At 47.3% G+C, this 21,129-nt stretch overlaps 1 protein-coding gene across 3 annotated transcripts in view; it reads right to left on the bottom strand.

Moving 5' to 3' along the window:
* adkb (adenosine kinase b) overlaps positions 1-21,129 on the bottom strand; it is a 90,862-nt gene that overhangs the window by 69,413 nt on the left and 320 nt on the right. Inside the window, exons 1-4 of one of the 3 annotated variants that reach the window (XM_080021735.1) lie at positions 20,385-20,508; positions 17,099-17,173; positions 16,918-16,971; positions 5,004-5,082 (exon numbers count right to left, since the gene is read on the bottom strand). In XM_080021735.1, the coding sequence (XP_079877861.1) occupies positions 5,004-5,082; positions 16,918-16,971; positions 17,099-17,173; positions 20,385-20,398 (222 nt within the window). In that variant the 5' untranslated portion in view covers positions 20,399-20,508. Of the gene's footprint in view, positions 1-5,003; positions 5,083-6,558; positions 6,666-16,917; positions 16,972-17,098; positions 17,174-20,384; positions 20,509-21,129 lie in introns of those variants that run through there. The other 2 variants (XM_080021734.1, XM_080021736.1) reach the window with 2 other exon arrangements.

Below are 21,129 nucleotides of genomic sequence, written 5' to 3'. Positions count from 1 at the left end.
ACTGAACTTTTGCCGCATTTTTAATTATTAAAGCCGCGGCTCCTTCCACCTTTTCGAAGGGAGTTAATAAATACAGAATGCGGAAAAATTAAGTAACTTTGGCAAAAACACGCATTGCCGTATTTGAGACATGGTAGGTTATTTACCGTATCGTTCAAATTTTCCAAATCCTGGAAATATCAAAAGTCTAAAAACGTTAGCCGTCCACGGGACATGTTTGACCGTCTTGTAAAGCGACGAAACCTCAGTTTGACACCACTCTGGTCCTTCCCGCGCCTCGCAGGCCGCGCCGCGCCGCAGACTCGACTCCCGGCGCGCGTCGGGGCGGAGGAACCTGTGGCCCGGGTTCCGATGCCAAACGGATTAGCGCGGGCGCCGACAGCGGCGCCCAATTTAAACCTGCGGTAAACACAAACAAGAGGCTTCGCTTTAACAGCAGACGTGCACTTCGGAGGCCTGGTCGTCTGCGGCGAGAAACTCGAAAGGCTCGCAGGGGCTCTATTTTCTTTTTTTTTTTATTTTCTTTTTTTTTTTTTTAATCACTCATTAGCATGCTCATTTCGGCACAGCTGCACTGAGATCTGCACGACCGCTGGCAGCCCCGGCTCACACACACACACACAGACACACACACCAACAACATAAAAAACAATAATACGCGCGCACGCACGGTCGGACACACACACACACACACACACACACACACACACACACACACACACACACACACACACACACACACACACACACACACACACACACACACACACACACACACACACACACACACACACACCTAGAGTTCTCAACTCAATCGCCAACGGTAGGTTTCAAATATCATCCAAGTCGGCGTGAGGGGGGACGACGAACTATGCATTCCCAAACACGCATCGCCCAATAAAATAGGAGCTCGGCGACAAACGCCGCGACGTTCAATTATTTCATGCTACTTCTCTTCAAATGTAGACGCACATCCTCTTCTCATCTTAACCGCATCGCTTGAGCACAAAAGCTCTCCTCTTTCTCCCCGGCCGTCCTCCGCTCTCTAAGTGGTAACAGACGTAGGCATTTCTCCGTTTGCTCCATGTCTTCCAGTTGCTTTTTCTTTATTGATTTAACACAAACGAGCTGTAAAGCCAAACATTAGGTCATGGAATATTTTCACCCCAAAGAAATAAGTCAATGCCTTCAAATGAGACATCAAGCCCAGTTTAAGTATCCCAACATAATATGGGCCGGTGAGGACCTTTCTAAGTCAAGTAGTGCTTTGGGATTTTTCAGGTTCTCTCTTTTTTTGGGTTGTTTTTGGTTTTTTTTAAAATAGGACTTTCAACAGTACTGGCCACATGCGTTTCCAATTAAGCGCTCCAAACTCACATCCAAGCCTTGGGCCCCATTCACCCCCTTCCACAATTGACAAAGTCTTGAGGAAATGTTAAACAGGCATCATAACCATAACAGAGACGGGAGATTTTTCAAAAGCCTTTACTTTCTAAACAATAATTAAGACATCATGGGGAATTGATGATTTCGACTCCAAACATCACACACAATCTAAATAACGGCCGAGAACGCACTTCATCACAACTTTTGCGTCGAGTTCACAGCTAGTGCAGCTACACGGAACAATTTGTCGTTTACGGCGAGCGGGGATTAAGAAATAAAAAAACGCTTGGGTGTCGTTACCGTGCGAAAGAAATGAAATGTGTCAATGCCGTTGATTTGTGAGCATCATAATGAAAATGCATGGTTTACAAGAAGCATGCAATTTGCATTCTGAGTATAATCTCGCCTGCCTGGTAGTAGCAATAACTCCCGGCGAGCCTGTCTGTGTTCACAGACTTCAATCTCGGGGCCCCAAGGAGCTGTTGGGAGACTTTGAAGTTCTGTCTAAATAAATTGACTGTGCTTCTTGATACAGCCCCCAAGTAAACTGGCTCCCCCCCTCCAGGCCTCAACCAATTCCGCCACCTGGGATAAACACCATGCGCGGCTCGTAACAAATCTGGGATCACAAACCCAGAATGGACGCCGTTTTCCCCCCTTCTGGAACTGTGTCAATGATTGGAGAGGAAAAAAAATAAAAATAATAACAAAAAAATAAAAAGGATTGGCGAGTGCTGCCGCCCCGTATCTGTGCGGGAAGAAGCCTTATATGTAATGGACGGCGTGCGGCCGCGCGGCAAGAGTTGCGGCGGGCGTCCCCGCCGCCCAGCGGACGACCCTTCGCGGGGCACGGCGGGGAGGGCCGCGACCGCCGCCGCCAGCGCCGCCGACCCGCTCGGCTGGAACGGAGAGCCGCGGCGCCCTGCGCACCGCCTTCCCGGCTCCGAAAGCCGTCGGCACAGTGATCCAGACGAGATCTAACGCCTGTGTTGAGGAGCCGCGCCGCACCGCTGAGGAAGTACAAATGCGTTGACGTGCCTACCGTGGGATGGCGGGCGTGTCAGGATTTTTCGCTTTAAATATGGATAGGTGGTGCTGGCGCCTTAATTCAGAAAAAAAAAAAAAAAAAGAGTACCGCGGCTAAAGATAGCGACGATGGCAGCCGGTTGATGACTAACAAACACCGCGGCGAACGATCTCCATCAAGCAGCAGGGCAGAGATGTGCGGTTAGCGGAAAACAATACTTATCCGGCTAAGCTCCGGTTTGGTCAATGCCCGTATCACCAAATCCAATTAACATTGATTCCCGTGTCTCGCTCAGAGGCGGGGTTCCACTTGAGCTTAAACTTGCATGTTACGGGAGTATTTAACCTATCACAGCCTCCAATGAGGGGGCTGGATCCGGGAGAAAGGAGTGTTCCATTGGCGAGGCATTGATCCTCCCACACCCTGGGTTTTCCCAGCGTGCGCAGAGATTCCTGTATAAAGCTCCTGAAACATTTCTCGCTCTTCCGGCGGCGTTGGTGCTCCCGAACAAACTTGCCCCGGATCGAGCATCTCATTTAGTCACCGGGTCCTTTGATGTGGATTCAGCGCCGCGGCGCATATCATTCCCGTTTGAAGGTTTCGGCTCCCACAATACGGCGCGGTTTTGAAGTTCCGCATATTGCAGGTGCAACAATGTGATAATCTGGGTGCCAGTTTATGCATTATACATTTCTCTTAAAAGAACACCGTAAAACCTGAAAGCGAAACATGAAAAAGGCACGGCTTCAAGGTACATATTGACAGAGAGATGCTGTGGGGAGACTTTTTCGGGTGCAGGGGACGAGAAAACACCCTTGTTATGTTGAGTGTTTCCAGAGTCTATGCTCCCCGCCGTCTCCAGAAAACGGTTAGGTAGCAAAATAATAAACGGAGCAGAATGCGTTTTCGGACGCCGCGGTGAGAACGGCTTTTAAAGGACAAGCAAAAGCCCCCCACCAGTATCTAAAATCAATCTATCTTCCTGGTCCAATTTGGCAGAGGAATTGAAAGAAACCATTTGGAAATTAATTCAATGACTTTGCAAATCAAATGGGTGAACAAAAAAAAAAAAAAATTGAATTTCACAATAATTTCTTTGACAAAAAATCTCAGTATTGATAATTTGATGCTATTCTGGTAATGATTATTGGTGAATGACTTTACTGTAACGCAGCCCCAAAGACAACATTTAACGATATCACAATATTAAGATAAACCAAAATCCCAGATTATATCTCGTCTGATATCACAATATTAATATTACAGTATATCAACGTCTGTTCCACACTCTTATCCAAGTGGCGTCCTCACTAAAGAAGCAGAGCAAAGTGAATTTAGGCCATCCTCTAAAGAAAAGAGCAGAGAGAAAAAAAAAAAAAAGAGAAGAAATAAACAGCACATTAGGACCTGACATTTTGAAAGGGTTGAGGGAGAAAGTGGGACTCGCGGAAATTAAAATCAAGTTTGCAGTTAATGTCTCCTCGCGAGCGAGCTTCATGCAAATGCGTCTGATCTCTATAATTAAACAGTGTTTGCATGGAGGTGCACAGCTCCGTCTCTCTTTTAAGGATGTTTACTGTCTCCAAAGCATGTTGATGCTGGCAGCCTGAGGGTCTGCTCGCTCGCCTCTCCCGACGCTCGCCATATCTCTCTTGTGCTAAGTACACACATACGCCACGCACACACACACGCACGCACGCACGCACGCACGCACGCACGCACGCACACAGAGCAACTACACACTGCAGTGACATGCACAAACAAACAAACATTAAAAAAAAAAAAAAAAAACCCTCACACACAGGGAAATGAATGCGCTTTCACAAACATCAGCCTGTCAATTAGCTTCTGCACTCATTTCTCCTTGGAAGGGAATTATTTTTCTTTGTTTATTGTGAGCAGACCAAAGCCTTATCGCCGGCTAATCACGGCATGTCCAATTTACAGACTTATTGCTGTCATATTAAAAGAAAAGGGGATTGCGAAAAATAATCTTTTATTTTTTATTTTTATTTTTTTTAGTTCAGATTGCCATTCCAGATATGAACAATCACAAATTTCTGTTAGATACTCAAATCTGTCACAACCGGAGGGAAGATCAGTGTTTGTTCGATATAATTTGTTGTGACATGTTAATTGCATCCACTTGTAATTCTCCCTAATTGATGTTTGATACGTCTCAGGAAATTAGGCCAACGAGATAACATTGCAAATATTGTGAATTGCCCCCCACCCCTCCCTGTTCTCTTTCCACGGCAGGTCTAATGAATTTGCACCAGCTCAGTGTAATGTGTCAATGGTCTACGCAGCAATGTTCTGTATTCCCCCTCCAAAGCTGTCGATCCGAAAAATCAAGAGATATTGCGGTTGGGGAGGGGTGGGGAATGTCCGTCAGCTGATTTTGCTACCTAAATCCTACTTACCACTGAATGCATGCGAAAACATCACCTGGATACAAACATTGATATTTTGACCAAGAAAGATGACGAAAGGAAATTGGTACTGGCCCCCGCCCCGCCCTATTGAAATGCATTCAAATAGTGTTACGGGCGCTCATATTGTACATTCAAATCACAACAGAAGGACCAACCTGAGCGATTTTCATGGAGTTCTGGGTCGAGCCACCGGCATGGTATTCAACTTTGTTTTTCTTGGTGATTTCTTCAAACCTGAAATACACGGAAACAGAACTCAAGAGATGTATAAAAAAATAAAAATAATAAAAATAATAACAATAATAATAAATAAAAACCAAGGACAGACAAGTACATTCACTTTCAACGAAAAAAAAACAACAAACCTCATAATATAGTCTCTTACAAATTACAGCAAATGTGACCATGTCGCTGGATCCGCTTTGAAAAAAATGGATTGGTTAAGATATCTCAAATTGAAACATGAGGTCATGCGTGAGCGATATATCTCGAGCGCTGGAGAATAAACGCAAGTGAATGGGAGGCACAGCTACGCGGGGTGAGCGTCGTGGTCGGCGGCGGGCGCAGATCAATCTTGGCCGATCGATTATCAGGGAGGTAATCAGCCTTGTTCCAACACTCCAGCTTTATTGCTTGTCGAAAAGGAAGCAATACATTAACACTCTGGAGTAAAGAAAATACTTAGGTGGTATCGATTTTCAACCCGGCCCTCCGAAAGCCTCGAAAAACGAAAAAAGTAAATAAATGAAATAAAATCGAATTAAATCTCATCTACTAACGCATTAAAATAAAGGATTTTGTTGGGAATATTCCGCAGCAGCAGTGGCTGGATTTTAAAAGAGGCACTCAAGGCCTTAATGTCAGCTTGATAAAAGCAGAAAGGGAACAGTTTGCCCACATGGTTGTAGTTAGTCATTTTGAAGCAAGGACGGGCTGTGAAAGTCACTTAGGAGAGAATTTGGACCGCTCACTTAAATGTCATGTCTTCACCGGGGGCCGGCCTGCAGTAATCACTCGGTAGGGGCGGTGGTACCATCTTTCATCCGCGACGCATTGAAACTATTCCTACGCGCAGCCCCTCACAGTTTGCCTACAGTCGCCATCCGTCGCCGGCGTTTGTTTGGACGAGGGACCGCATCTAAATAAACAGTTGTTGTCTGGACCGCGATGCACGGTTTGGAGGCGGCAGCCACCGAGACACAATAAGCTCGGAGAAAACACGAGTCGACACCCGGGAATAAGCGGTGAAGAACTGTCTGTTCAAACGTGAAACTTTATACCCTTGGGTTTACATCGCGATTTTGAAGTTTTCACCCCCCACCGCCCGCCCAACCACCGCTTTGCCATAAAATCTCTCAGCGTTCCATGCCTGGTAGTAACGCGATGCAAAGCCTAAGCTATGCAGCGAGAAACCGTCTTCATCTCGGGAGCCAAAAACATGAAGAAGAATGTGTATTTCTCCGCATTTCGCACACAAACAGCCTCCCGGGGGTTGGGGGGTTGGGGGGCTGCGCGGCGCAAACGTGTCGGCGGCAAAGGAAATTGACCTTAGAGTCGTCAAAATGATGTGGCACATTAAGGAGGTCCTCGGTGTCCCAGCCCACCGCCCAGACTGCAAATTGAAAAACTGTCCGTATACAAAGTGCGTTCACACCGGGGAGCCATTCCAATGACATGGTAAACGGTCCAAGGGCCCCGCGCCGTGCTCACCGCTTTCATGCGTAGTTCCATCTCAAATTGCCGGGCGTCAGAGTCGCTCCGAGAAAATATGGCGGGAGCAAAACCTGAGGGGTCCTGATTTATGCCAGGTCTGTACAATGCGGTGCCGTTTCCTTTGGCTTCGAAAAAGGGTAACAAAATAAACATATGGTGTTGAGCATTAACGGCTTCATCTTCAGTGATTCACATTACATCACAATAAGCGGTTCAAAAGTTGAAATAAATAGGCAACAATTTGTAAATATCACATAAATCCCCGGTAAAGCCATCCATAAAGCTTTGCCTGCGGCTGGTGCTGCAGTACCAGCAGACAGGAATAAACCTGAAAGAAGCAGCTTTTCTTGCAACGTGCGCTATATAGGCCGGACCGGAAGACCTTTTGGTATCGGGGGGGAAAAAAAAAGTATAATAATAAGAGAAAGACACTTATAAGTGGGTTGAAACATCAAGCGGACCGGGAAATACTTAAAATCAGCGGTTTGGGATCCTTGCAAGTCCGAGAACCACATCACCAACACCACAAAGAACGAGAACAATCAACTCAATAGAGGATCCCCACAGAGGAGTAGGGATGAAGGGAACCTACCCCTCATCTGGAACACCTCGCCAAAATAACCGGCTGTCATTTGCCGCACACCCCCGGCCTCGGCGTTTCCGGCGAGACGGGTACGCCGGTTTAGTCGCCCGGCGGCTCGTGCCCACTCGGACCGCGCCGGTGGAGCGATCCCAAGTGGTCGAGCGACCCCCTACAAGGTCCTGACGACTGGAACCACCGATGTACAGACCACACATCAAAACTGTCGACAGGGTGTCTAGCCATCCCTGAGTCTACGCGTGGGGGGGGGGGGGGGTCAAAGTTTCCATGCTTGGGTGTAGTAGGAGCCGACGGTGAGTCAGTCAGCCATGTTCACGCCGACAAAGGGGGATTTGTGTGTGTAAAATGCGACACTTCAGTGACATCTCATTTGTATGCAAACTGCACCGGGGCTGAGGAACATGTGTCAGATAGAGGTGCTCAATACCACCCAGTTTAACTTGCCATGGCTGACTTTCTTAAAAAAAAAAAAAAGGGCGGGGGGGGGGGGGGGGTGCATAGGAGTGAAAGCAAGCGTCTCTGCTTCAAAGAAAGTCTGCATATCATGTCTCAAGGCAAGGGGGGTCTACCCAGGGCAGAATGTTCCTAATAAAGAAAATAACTTTCCCTGCAAGTGGAAAATATGCAAACCGAGGAGAAAAAAAGAAAAGAAAAAAAAAATCCCTTCTTGAGACACCTGTTATGACTCATTGACAAAGGAAGAATTTGAGCACTGTGGGTGTTTATAACATGAAGGCAGCCAAGAGACTCCAGAGCCCATTTCAAATAGACACACAGCTTCTGAGGATTTCACACACGCCCCCCACCCCCTTCCTAGAAGTATTTGCTCCACCTTTCAGTGCAGACAGCATGGGGCCCTGCTCTTGGATGCCTCGAAAATCCCATCCGAAAAGGAGCAGCTGCCTGGAGACCTTTAGACCCCCCCCCCCTCCCCAACCCCAACCCCAACATCATGTGATCCCGTAGTAGTGGCACCGTAAACGCCGCCCGCGGCCATTTAAGGAGAGAGAATCCTTTTCCATCGACTGCGGCCTGAGCTCTGTGCGTGGTGGGAGGGAGCAAGGGAAAAATAAATTGTTTTGAACAAAATGTCCTCGACCAGTAACTACGCTCCGAGTAGTGACCGGCGTCCCCCCCCCGGGACAACAATGCAGACTATGCCGGGCATTTCACCACGTACGGACGGCCTTCGTTACACCACGTATTCTTCCACCAACTCTCCGTTCCGAAGCTGCGTTCGACCGCCGCGCACAGTGCCCTCTCCATTCCGTACCTTTCCGACTTGTGGCGCTCGTGTATTTGCGCCGGAGAAAACCGGTCGACGCTAATGGGGCAGATTACAGGTCGGGCCGACCAGGGGCGATATCTGCATTGCGCGGATACCGACCCACTCTCCAACTCCCACGCAAAACCTCTGCGTACTAAGACTGAACGCGTTGAATTCGTCGGGGCGGATCGCACAAGTCGGGAACATCTATTTCGTTTACGTTCCCCCGAGGCGGGAACTCCCACCGTCGCTTCCCCATCAAAGGAAAAATGAGAAACGCCAAAGTACTACGAGGGCCCTCCGCCCCGAATGACTCGTGAGTTTCTCTTTCACCCCCCTCCCCGAATCGCAACAAGAAGGGAAAAAAAAAAATTGCGGAGTAGATTATTTACACGAGGCAATAATTCAAGATTTGCTCTCCTAAGTCTATTACACAGAGGGCAAGGCGAGCCCATTTAGCCGATCCTTCTCCATTCATTCCCCCTTTGATGTTCCCCTATCTCAATAAGACCGGATGAGTGGCCTAAAATCCCCATTGAGTGATTCCACAGGAAGAGCTAGTCTCTGTTAATCAATGGCTAGATTGGATCTGGGTCCTTAGGAGCGTTCGGCCCCAAAACCCTCCAGAGCGTTTGAGTGCACACTGTGGGTTATTCATCGCTAATGATCGCCGAGGCACCCACTCTGCCTCCATCGCCGTCCCGTCCTTGTTTAATTGCCTCGTTCACGTTTAAACAGCTTACAAATCACAAGGACGGGCGGGGGAAACACGATCAAACGGCGCCCATCGCCAATCGGGGGGTGGGTGGGTGGGGGGGGGGGGGGGGGCGAGAGCACCGGGGCTCCTCTGCTGCTGCCGCCGCCGCCGGTCTCCTCGGGGGATTAGGAGGTGGAGATGCCGGCGGGGGCAGAGGGACGGTAAATTATCTCCGCTCCGACTACAGCGGGCAGGTACATTTGAACAGGCAGATCCATCTTCCCCCTCCCTCTCCCGGCTAAAAGGCTTCAGTAATCCTAGTTTCAACACAGGCATCTGGAGTGGAGACAGGTTCCAGAATGATTAGATTCCCTAATCAGCGCGTGCATCCTCCGCAGCCCTTCCTTGGTAGTCTGCAGGCAGCGCGAAGACCCGATGCACAGTAATTGTTTCCATAGGTCAGATGGAAAGGGAGAGGAGTGAAATAAAACCAACAGCTCGGGGACCAGATGAAAAGGAAATGGAAAGGGTAAAGAACATGGTTGTTTCCACACACCCACCCACACACACACACACACACACACACACACGCACACTCCCACCCCGTCCCCCCACCCCAATTAAATTGTTTGTCAAACCCTTCACAGAAGGTTACGCAGTTTATCTGTTTAAAATCAATGCGCTCGTCTCCGTGTGAAAGCGCGTCCCGACACGAGACAGGCCCATTAATTATTCTGTGTTGCCTGCTCAAGGTTGAGCCTTATCTTTTCTTATTTCAAATCAATAATTATCCCCCCCCACCCCCAATCCATCCACCTCCTCAGGAATAGATGTGCTTTTGCATTCGACGCCTGTTGGAGCGCCTCCCGGCGTGGCGAGTGAATAGGGGTGGGTGTTACCAGCGGAGCATGAGGGCCGGACGGAGCGGCGGACGCGGACGAGCGAGGCGTCGGGGGGGGGGGGGGCGAGCGAGGCCGCCGGCGGACGAATGTTGGACTCGCACAACACACACCCAGCGTGTCCTCACCCAGGTACCGCCCCCCACCAACCAACCCCCCCCCCCGACCGTGAACTGGAGGCTCGATTAACGAGCGCAATTACTAGGTCGTGATTGGTAAATAATTGCTTTGCGATTTAGCGACAACATGCGCGTCCCTTCGTAGCACACTGCGCTCTTTTTTTTTCTTTTTTTATTAAGGCTGAGTCACAGAGGGTGAGGGTTTCATGCATTTTTTTTTTTTTAGAGGGTGGGGAACGAGTTCAGATAATTGCCACTGAAAACGTTGCAGATTCCTCGTCTTCACACGCTGTGGAGGGTGGTGTTGTTTGTCACACTATGTTGTGTGGATGTGGGAGGGGGGAGAGAGAGCGAGTACCAGTGTGAGAGTGAGAAAAGAAACAGACAGGGTCAGGCGCTTTGTGTGTGTGTGTGTTTATGTGTGTGTGTGTGTGTGTGTGTGTGTGTGTGTGTGTGTGTGTGTTTGTGTGCGGGCCCTTCGAGGATTGAGATTTGATGCCCGAGCACAAAGCCTTTGAGACGCTCCCCTCATCTCGGAGGTTGCTACCGGGGGATCTTGGCGATTCACAATGCTCCGTGTGAATAATTCCACCAGCACCCCCTGCTGCGGGGACCATATGGCCCACTGTGAACTTTCAACACGCAGGGAGTGTCGCTGCCACACCGGTCCAACCTACATCCCCCCCCCCCCCCCCTCGGTGTGGAGAGAAAAGACGATCGCCAAAGAAAATACACACGAGCAGCCTATGTGCAGGGGGTGGAGGGGGGCGCTATCGTTGGCTCTTCCTGTGTGGCTGAGGAGAGGAAGGGGGTTCAAAGATGACTAAAAATAGCTCGGGGCATGCTTTCTGAACATGCTGCATGTACTGGGTAAGACGCCCACATCTTAATTAGAAAACACACTCTTTAGAAGGGGGGAGAGAGGGAGAGAGAGAGAGAGAAAGCGAGAGAGAGAGAGAGAGAGAGAGAGAGAGAGAAAAAACGCCCACATGCACTGAGATGTGGATTATGTTTGTTACACCTCCCTTGACTTGTGATGTTCCCTTCTGGCACCACCTGCTGGCAGCTGTCGTCAACAGGAGGGCGGCGTTTAGAGCGCCGCCTAATTGTGATTGCATCAGCCAGGCGTCTCTCATGATGCAGCAGCGACGCTTTAAACACCGCCGGCCCACTGAGCCTCTACTGTTCAGAAAAATAATAATAATTAAAAAAAAAAAAAAACAATTTAAAGCATGACGGTTGTGACCGTATCCCTCAAGACTCTTTAAGGAAAAAAAAAATTGATATTTCCTTTGGAAAATGCAAGAGGACTCACAGTGCATAACTCAGACAGGTTTGAGCAGGCTTTACTCAGCTGTGAGAAACACAAATAGTGGAATTTGTGTGTATCAATAAACCATCAAGAAGAGCTTGCCGTCAGAAGACGATTCCTGATGTCTCAATTACTGCCGAGCGCCATTAATCTCTCTCTCTCTCTCTCTCTCTCTCTCTCTCTCTCTCGTCCTCTCTCTCGTCCTCTCTCGTCCTCTCTCTCTCTCTCTCTCTCTCTCTCTCTCACAGAGGTCAGGTGATGGATGCGGGGGTTTGACCTTTGACCCTGCGGCGGCAGCAGGGGGCCCTGAGTACCGTAGTACGTACAGCACTCCGCCTCTGCCATAGGGTCGGTGAGTGGAGGGGTGGAGGAGGGGGGCGTCAGTAACACACCCAGTCAAGCATGAGTGCATCCAGCGAAGTGGCACGATGGGAAACACATGCAGCCTTGTGTAGCATGCCGACATGTGGGCACTCGCGCACACACACACGCACGCACGCACGCACGCCTCCATTTGGGGTTTTTGCGCCGCTCACAATTTGCATCGTTATTAAAAGAAATAATGAAGGATGAAACAGGGAGGGGGAGTCAAGTGTGGTGACGGAGCAGAAGCTACCACATACGCAGAACCAGGAGCCGGAGTGCTTAGCATGTACTCTGCAAGAGGGGGCCCTTTGACGAGCTCCCACCCAGTAAGCAGATTGAAGCGCGTGGGTGGGTGGATGGGGGTCTAAGATGTACACAGACAGCAGGGCGTGCGAGTGGCGAGGCACCTCCACTGATCTCCCGTGTCGTGTGATGGTGTGTGTGTGTCTCAATCCAGCACTGATCCCCCTGAGTCAGCCCCATCAGTGATATGAGTCTCTCTCTCTCTCTCTCTCTCTCTCTCTCTCTCTCTCTCTCTCTCTCTCTCTCTCTCTCTCTCTCTCTCTCTCTCTCTCATAACAGCCAGCCACTAACGCTGCAGCCCTGAATTATTCATGCGGCAGTGGGTCACACGGCATAATGAGGAGTTTACTCTCATTCTGGATGCGATTGTGACGCCACTAATCTGCATTTAGCACAGAAAAGGGGCGAGGCTGAGGGAGGGAAGGAGGGAGGGGGGAGGGAGGGAGGGAGGGGGCGCGCTGATGAACTTAATTGCTGTGAGCAAACAACCCTCTGAAAAGAGTCACGCCATCATTCCGATGGCGATGAGAAAGTAAACAATTAATTATCATTGGACAGAGGGAGTCATAAAACAAATGTTTGAACAGGACTAATATCTGGGAGCCGGCTCCTTTTCCTCACACGCCCCTGAGAGGTGGGGAAAACGCTGTAACAATGATTCATTCATCTGGCACACAAATCATCATTAGGCCTCATAATATATGGGTAAGTAGCCCAGGAGGACGCGGCGGATAATAACAACATTACCTCCTCTAGAAACAAATGATGTTACAATACATTGGCATCCTTTTGCTGTGGAAGTGTTTTGTGTGGAGGGGAGAAAACAAAGATTAAAAAAAAAAATAAAAATAAACGTTCTGCTGCCCCCTGCTGGACATACACGATACACACCTCGGAAAAACGCATGCCATTTTAATAGGTATCTGACTGCCCCTCCTACCTATCCATATACATGTACAATAATTCCCATTATAATAATTTGGAAAAATAAATCATGCAAACCACACCGATCACTGAAATCAGTTATGAGTATCAATCAATAAGGTAAATGTAGGGATAATTATATCTAGCAATAATAATAATTACTTATAATAATAATAAATAATAATAATAATCATCATAAAAATCATCATAATAATAATAATAACGTGAGCAACTAAAAAATATTACACAAATAAACACAACCCAATGTGCACGTAACAACTTAAGCCACATGATGTCAGCATTGACTGTTAAGGTGGACCATTTATTCAGCGTACACATTTATCCAGTAATTAGTTTCAATTTACACTCTGGCTGAACTCAATCAACATAGAGTCATTTAATGGGACCGTCTAGGCAGAGAAGAATTTGCAAACTGTGAGTTTCCGTTTATTCCCCGTACTTTGTCAAATAATTATTGAAATGCAAACACAACATAAACGGTCTTTTACATCCCATCAACCGCCCGGCACAGGTGCCATTTATAAGGGTGGAATTTCTCGGCAGCTTCTATCACGTGCAACCACACTGTAGCCACTGTGTGAATACGAGCGATTTGACGGTGATGCGTGTAAAGGCAGTTGGAAGACACGCTGCCATATAAGGAGGGTTTACGAAGGGCCGTTGGCATCAGCACAAAATGAATGAGGCAGTTGGACGGAGTTAAAACATATACAACGTAAATATGTAAAACCGGGGAAGCACTAGCTGTGGCCGCGCTTCGCGACAGAGACCTTGGCGCGGACGGCGTCTACGGGGACGTTGACTCCTTCCATTCCACGCCAGGCCATTTCTCAGCCCGTAACAGGATTATATTGGGCTCCAGGGCGAGCCGGTAATTGAATTCAGACACGGCCACAGAACAGTGCATCCAATGATGTCCATCCCACCAGGGCCGTCATGGGGGCGAACAGAGAGAGAGAGAGAGAGAGAGAGAAAAAAATAGAATAAAAATAAATGGCGTTACACTCTGTAGACTCCTAAGCAAGGCAAGGCAGTTTCTGACCGGACCCCGGAGCCTGTTCTGCCGTCATTAGGAGCCGCAAACAAGTTCTTGCCACTAGCGACCGGTAACCTTCTGCATTAGGTCTCTGCATAATTAGGGGGTTTCTATTTGTGTAGAACAATGGAGATCGCAGTCGCACGGTTTCAAATGACTATTCCCATAAACAAATGTTATGCGAGAGGCAAAGCAGGGGACATGCATTGAAATGCACAGTGCTGGCGTTAAGCGCTAAAGCCCCGAGGTAATCCTGTCCCGCATGCGGTGGACCCGGCGTCTGTGGGGCCACAGATAGCGGCTCTGCCCTTTGTGCCCGGCGGAACAACAGCGCTGATGATGCTGATGATGCTGATGATGCTGCTTTGCAGCACCCAGTGTCATGCGTGACCCTTTGTCGGGTATCCGGAGCCGACGTGTCGGTCGATCCCTCACCGTGACCGGTCGTCACTCGACTGGGGACGACGGGACCGACCGCGCCGTGTCTTACATGAGTGTTGATGGCGTAACATTTTAAGGGGAGCAAAAATAACGCACGCTCCATGTGTCCGTTTTAGCGCAGCATCAATATCGGCAAAAAAACAGACAAAAAAAGAACACAAGATGGTCTGCCCGGCTGCGGCTTCTCGGAACCAAAAGAGTAACGAAACGCATTGGTTTTACACAAGAGAAATGGGGTAGTGTGCTTTCACTTTGTGACAGTGCCTGCAGCAGTGGCTGGCTCCGCACCAGCCGTTTCGTACCTTCAGCCAGTTGAGATTGTTGTCGATGGCAATATCCTGCGTTCCGCGATGCGAGAGTTAAGGCGAGTGGGATGTACCGCTGGATCGGACATGATGTCCGTTGAGCCGCCCAGAGCTCATCAGTGACCGCCCGCTTTCAGAACGGATCCCTTTCCGGAGGTGAATTTCCCCCTTCATTCACCCCATTGACGTTTCAGATAATCCTTACGTCAAGAGTTTTAAGCCTGGAAGCAAGCCCATTAACTGCGAGATGAATGGTGATCATAAAACATTTGAATCGGAGCAAAACAGAAAAAGGAAAAATAAAAAAAAAGCAAATGTACAAGACTGTGTACATAACTATTTTAAGAGGGAACTACTCATCCCATAACCCACTGCAAATGATAGCTTCCCAACGACTTCTAACCCTAACCATAGTTTAGCGCACTTATTCTTAAATGTAACCCTTTTCATTATTATAGTGTTTATATTGTTCATCATAGCGTTGTAATATGTTGGAGTTTGTGTTGTGTGTGTGTGGTAAACATTTCCATGGTAACAGCGAACTCCACCAATCAGAGGTGTCGCTGTTAGACCGGTAGGATTGTGGGTAGTGTTTTTCTGAAAACAAGGGTGATCGCGAGAGCATACACCGTCGTTTCACAGTCCCATAGCTCGTGGTAGGTCTCCCTCGGATGGTTAATAATCAAAACCCTCCGTTCAGAACATGAACGGGACCAATGACCAACGAGATCCTCTGATCGCGTCGCCACGCGACCTGCGCCCGAAACGCCGTCTGCGTGCGCGTCCAGGCGTGCCGCAGCTTGCGAGCGAAAATAAGCGAGGGCTGACACCGTCGCGTCGCCGAAACACACGGGACCGGGATCAATCTCTCCAAACACATCGGTATTCAACCGAAATAAGCGTTTGTCACGTTCGTAACGCCGCTGCCAAGTGCATCAGCAAAGGATATCATGCTGACACGCAACTCATCCGTGTAGCGGAGGGGAACAAAAAGGCCTAATAACACCAACAGAAGAATAAGAAACATGGCCATTCCTTAGGGGTCGCTGGGGAAGAAGTGATGATTTGGTGGAGGAGGAGGAGGAATATTGCGCGTCTGAACGTGGAATGGCGCTGAAGCCTATTACGAAAGGCTGCGTTTTCGATATTTCACACATGGGGTCACAACTCTGCGTTGGACACGTTATGGCGCCGGTTCCAGAAGCATTCCGTGTCCAGTGTGTGTGTGTGTGTGTGTGTGTGTGTGTGTGTGTGTGTGTGTGTGTGTGTGTGAGTCCACCAGAACATTTCAGACAAGGCAACAAAACCCCAGAGCACCCAGTGCAGCTGTGAAACAACTAAAGAAAAAAATATATTATTAATTAAAATATAATACAATCTTAGTCTGCTATTTATATTAGTATATAGATGGATATTTATAGTGGATTAAATCAACATTTCCCTGGCATAATCTATGTCGATGTTGGAAAATGTTTATTACGTTACGATTTGAATAACAAAACCAGGGAAATATCACAGGTTCTCCATGAAGGACTTTTCAAGCACTTCAGCAGAAAATGGGCCATTTCTGAGGTATTCCTGTACTTAAATGTTTGAGCACGAAATCTGAGCACTTCAAGCACCTCAAGGACCCGTTAAGAACCCCGTGGAAATAGCTTTGTCAACTCAGCCGACCTCCCCAAGTGAACAGGAGTAAAAAATATATTTTTAAGAGCATTTGGAGGTACTGTATGTGTACTTGACCACTGAAGCTACGGGTGGTTACTATTGAGCCCTGGGCAGAGGGTTCTCAGCGCGGTCTCCACCGAACAGATGCATTGTGGGAAATATGTGGGCGAGACATGTTCTGAGAATGGAGTGCACTCGCCCTCCACTCCATGGGGGCTCATGTAGTACTTTGCTATTTTGGGTTTATGCTTAGCACGTCAAGATGCTGACGGGGGAAACCACTAGATCCCTTTATTGGTCACACACAAACACAACCGTTACGACGAGCTCTGCACAAATCCTAACATACCCTCAGGATGTCCATTTAGTTTAAATTTTGTGGGTTTTTTTTACTCACAAGGCTTTGTGTTTGTCTTCGGCGAGGATCTGGTCATTGGGCTTCAGGCCGTACCTTGGAGGAAACAAGACGGACCAAACACGACGGGGGTGACACTTAGAAAAAACATACGACGGTGCGGTTGCGGTGGATTTTTGGTACCGGGTTTAATTTGTGTGTACAACGTGTTGCGGACACTCACTTGTCGAGAAAGTCCTTGTCCACGACGGCTGAGATGTCGAGCAGGGGATTGCCCATCCCAAAAAGTGAGTTTTCACTGTGAAGAGACAAAAAGGCCTATTATGAAGCAGAAGTTCCATTCCAAACTCCTACTGAAAATGAATAGTGCTTTTTTCAAGCACTATTTTTTTCATTTAAGGACTTCACAAAATACAAATGTAATACATTTTAATGTGATCTTTATTAATTAAAATACAGTATAATCTCACATTGGCTATTATTTATATTAGTATATGTATTATTAATCTCATTGTCATCTACTATCATATTATCTGCACTATACTTTCATAAGTATCTTATTTGCAACCAAGCTGGATGTGTACATTTCCATGGAATAATCTATGTCATACAAGCGATTCTGGAAAGATGTTATATTACAATTTTATTAACCAAACCCGGGGGAATGTCACAGGTTTTCAATGGCCGTGTTTTTCCCCCAAGGACTTTTCAAGCGCTTAAGCACAAAATGGACTATTTCAAGGTATTCCAAGACTTAAAATTCTAAGGAAGAAATTCAAGCACTTCAAAGACCTCAAGGACCTGGTAAGAACCCTGTCCTTACTCGGGTCTATAGACACTAGTAAACAGCTGAAATTAAATGGGATTACATTTGTGTTCAGGGACGGGCGGGACATTTGCAATCCTGCTGTCCTCAATTATTTGCGTTTGAACATGTTCTACTACATTTGTGTTTGTCTTATTCCTTCCAATGAAGCAGCAGTCTGAGCCAGTATAAACAGCTCCGCCGGTCTTCAGCCAAAACGTCAAATTGTGATATATACTTTTCATGGTATAATGTCATGTGATATTATATGGATTATAATGATATTGTGAAATACCACTATGACCCAATGGTATTGATTAATCCATACCTGCATGCCTTCATATAAACGCATATTGCCAGCCCTGCACTCCCCCAAAAACAAGAATTCACAATCAGGGTGAGAAGTCAGGCGAGCAAATACAAATACAAAAAAGACGAGATTAAAATAGTTTATTCTGTTCAGCATCTGCAGAATAAACTATTCTCTGTATAAATGCAGGTAAGGATAAGACCATTACTCCACCGAGACTTATTATACAAACGAGGGTGCATATTTACTATTAAGTAAAAGTATTGGTCAAATATTTATCAAGAATGTGTTTTGAGGGCTCCGGTAATGAAAACAGACAGCCGCCTGAGAATATTATTATCATTTTCTTCTAACAAATATGAAGGAGAGCATTCAAATCATAGGCATGCCTTTCAATTCAATATAGAAATCAGTAGTTCAATCTCATAAGCAAACCAGCACAGAACACATGGCTATATGATATCTCAAACACGGAGCCCCAAGAGCATATGCAGCTCACATGCTGATAGACAGGGTTTAGTCACAGCCTATGGTGTGTTATATATATATATATATATATATATATATATATATATATATATATATATATATATATATATATATATATATATATATATATATATATACACACATACACACACACACACACACACACACACACACACACACATAAATACATATACACATTGTGTGTGTTACTACTACACTACTAGATATATTTTAGTTACTAGATACTATTTAAGTTGTACTAGTCAGAATTGGAGAATTTTGTCATTGAATCCTATGGGGCTCTGTGTTTCAGATATTTGCCTCTGACTGGTACTGTATCTATTCCCATTGTAATTAGCGTCTATTCCGATTTGACTGGCCACTATTAATTGAGTAATAGTACTTGTGCATTGGGTACTAGTGCCTTTTCCCGTTGTTACTCGTAACATTTTAATATTAAACTATCAACAAGCAGTTTTGTCTAGTCATTTCTCATGACGGGTAAAAAACACACTGTTCCTGGTAAAAAAATATAAATAACTTACTTTTTGACTAGTAAACCTAATATAACTACGAGTAACTGTTGGAACAGCAACTAGTGACTAAAATAGGAAAGTACCAGCGACTTTTAAAAAGTGACTAGATCGACGGACGGATTCGTTAAAACGACGTGCCATATATGGCTGTATAAGAACATGTGCAGCTCACATGTTGACAGACAGGATTTAGTAGGCACGGCCTATGGCGTGTTATACACACACATATATACATATATATATATATATATATATATATATATATATATATATATATATATATAAATAAAACCACACACACACACACACACACACACACACACACACACACACACAAATACATATACAAATTGTGTGTGTTACTACTACACTACTAGATATATTTTAGTTACTAGATACTATTTAAGTTGTACTAGTCAAAGTTGGACAATTTTGTCATTGAATCCTATGGGGCTCTGTGTTTCAGATATTTGCCTCTGACTGGTACTGTATCTATTCCCATTGTAATTAGCGTCTATTCCGATTTGACTGGCCACTATTAATTGAGTAATAGTACTTGTACATTGGGTACTAGTGCCTTTTCCCGTTGTTACTCGTAACATTTTAATATTAAATATAAATATTAGTCATTTCTCATGACGGGTAAAAAACACACTGTTCCTGGTAAAAAATAGAAATGACTTACTTTTTGACTTTTTTGACTAGTAAACCTAATATAATTACGAGTAACTGTTGGAACAGCAACTAGTGACTAAAATAGGAAAGTACCAGCGACTTTTAAAAAGTGACTAGATCGACGGACGGATTCGTTAAAACGACGTGCCATATATGGCTGTATAAGAACATGTGCAGCTCACATGTTGACAGACAGGATGTAGGAGGAACGGCCTATGGCGTGTTATACATATATATGTGTGTGTGTGTGTGTGTGTGTGTGTGTGTGTGTGTGTGTTGTATATATATATATATATGTATGTGTGTGTGTGCATCAAGAGGAACCAGTGTGTGTGTGCGCATAACAATATAAGTGTTTTGATTCCATCGACTGTCTGCAGGTGCACAGAGCTGACCTGGAACACCCGACCGGTCTTTAAACAGCCTGCACAGCCTGCACAGCCTGCACAGCCTGCACAGCCTCCACAGCCTGCACAGCCTGCACAGCCTGCACAGCCTGCACAGCCTGCACAGCCTGCCCTTTCAACCCTCACTTCAGCTGTCAGAACTGACCAGAAGAGTGAGGGCTGAGGGCCGTCAAGCCGGAGGACCGCGGGGGGATTTCAGAAAATCCAAAAGCATTCAAGAGTGTGAGGACGAAACGCTTGGGCTCGATGGCTGCATCTGCGTCCAACGTTTGTCGACCAGCTCTTACCTTGGAGCCGGCATGCTGTCAGCAGGACGGCGCTCAACGCGGCGGGACGATCGTGGGCTTCGTCTCAACGCGCTCCCGGAGCTCCTCGTCCACACGCGCGTACGAGCCGGGGCGGGGCCGAGGACACTTCCCTCCCGCCTGTGATTGGCTGCGGCGGGCGACGAAAAGTTCGCCTCTTTCCCCGGCGACTCGGCCCCGCGGCGAAAGGCGATCCGCTCGACCGTCCGGCCCCTTTCCGGTTCCTTCGGTCCGGCCGGTGCGCGACGAGGCGGAGGCGGAGGCGGAGGCGGAGGCGGGGGGGGGCCGGTTCGGCTCGGCTCTGAGCCGCGGGCGGAACGCTCACCACGATCACGTAGTTCTGTCGACGCAACGTGTTTGATGTAAACCAGTCGCATTCAATAGGAATGACGGCAAATTACGCCACTCTGCCCCACCCACCCACCCACACGTGAACCTGATCCTCAGTAATTATGTCCCCGTTCGGGGGGGAACAACAACCCCCCCCCCCCGGCTCTCGTTCGCGGAACCGGGTCTCGTGACTCGGGCTCCAAGATTCGTTCGCGGCGACCGATTCGCACGGGCACCGGCCGGGGGGCGCTCCAACCGTTTGTGGCGTTTAGAGAGCGCGTCCATTCACGCTTATGCAAATCTCCCGTGGGATCCGGTCGACGTGGGCTCCAGGCTTATAAATAAGTGAAGCGGGCGTCGCTACGCACCATTACATTGCTGCCAACGGGGGGGGGGG

This window comes from Zeus faber (assembly GCF_960531495.2).
Source record: "Zeus faber genome assembly, chromosome: 20".
NCBI classification, from domain to species: Eukaryota; Metazoa; Chordata; class Actinopteri; order Zeiformes; family Zeidae; genus Zeus; species Zeus faber.
Note: the sequence above shows the minus strand (reverse complement) of the source record. Positions and strands in the feature narration are given on the sequence as shown.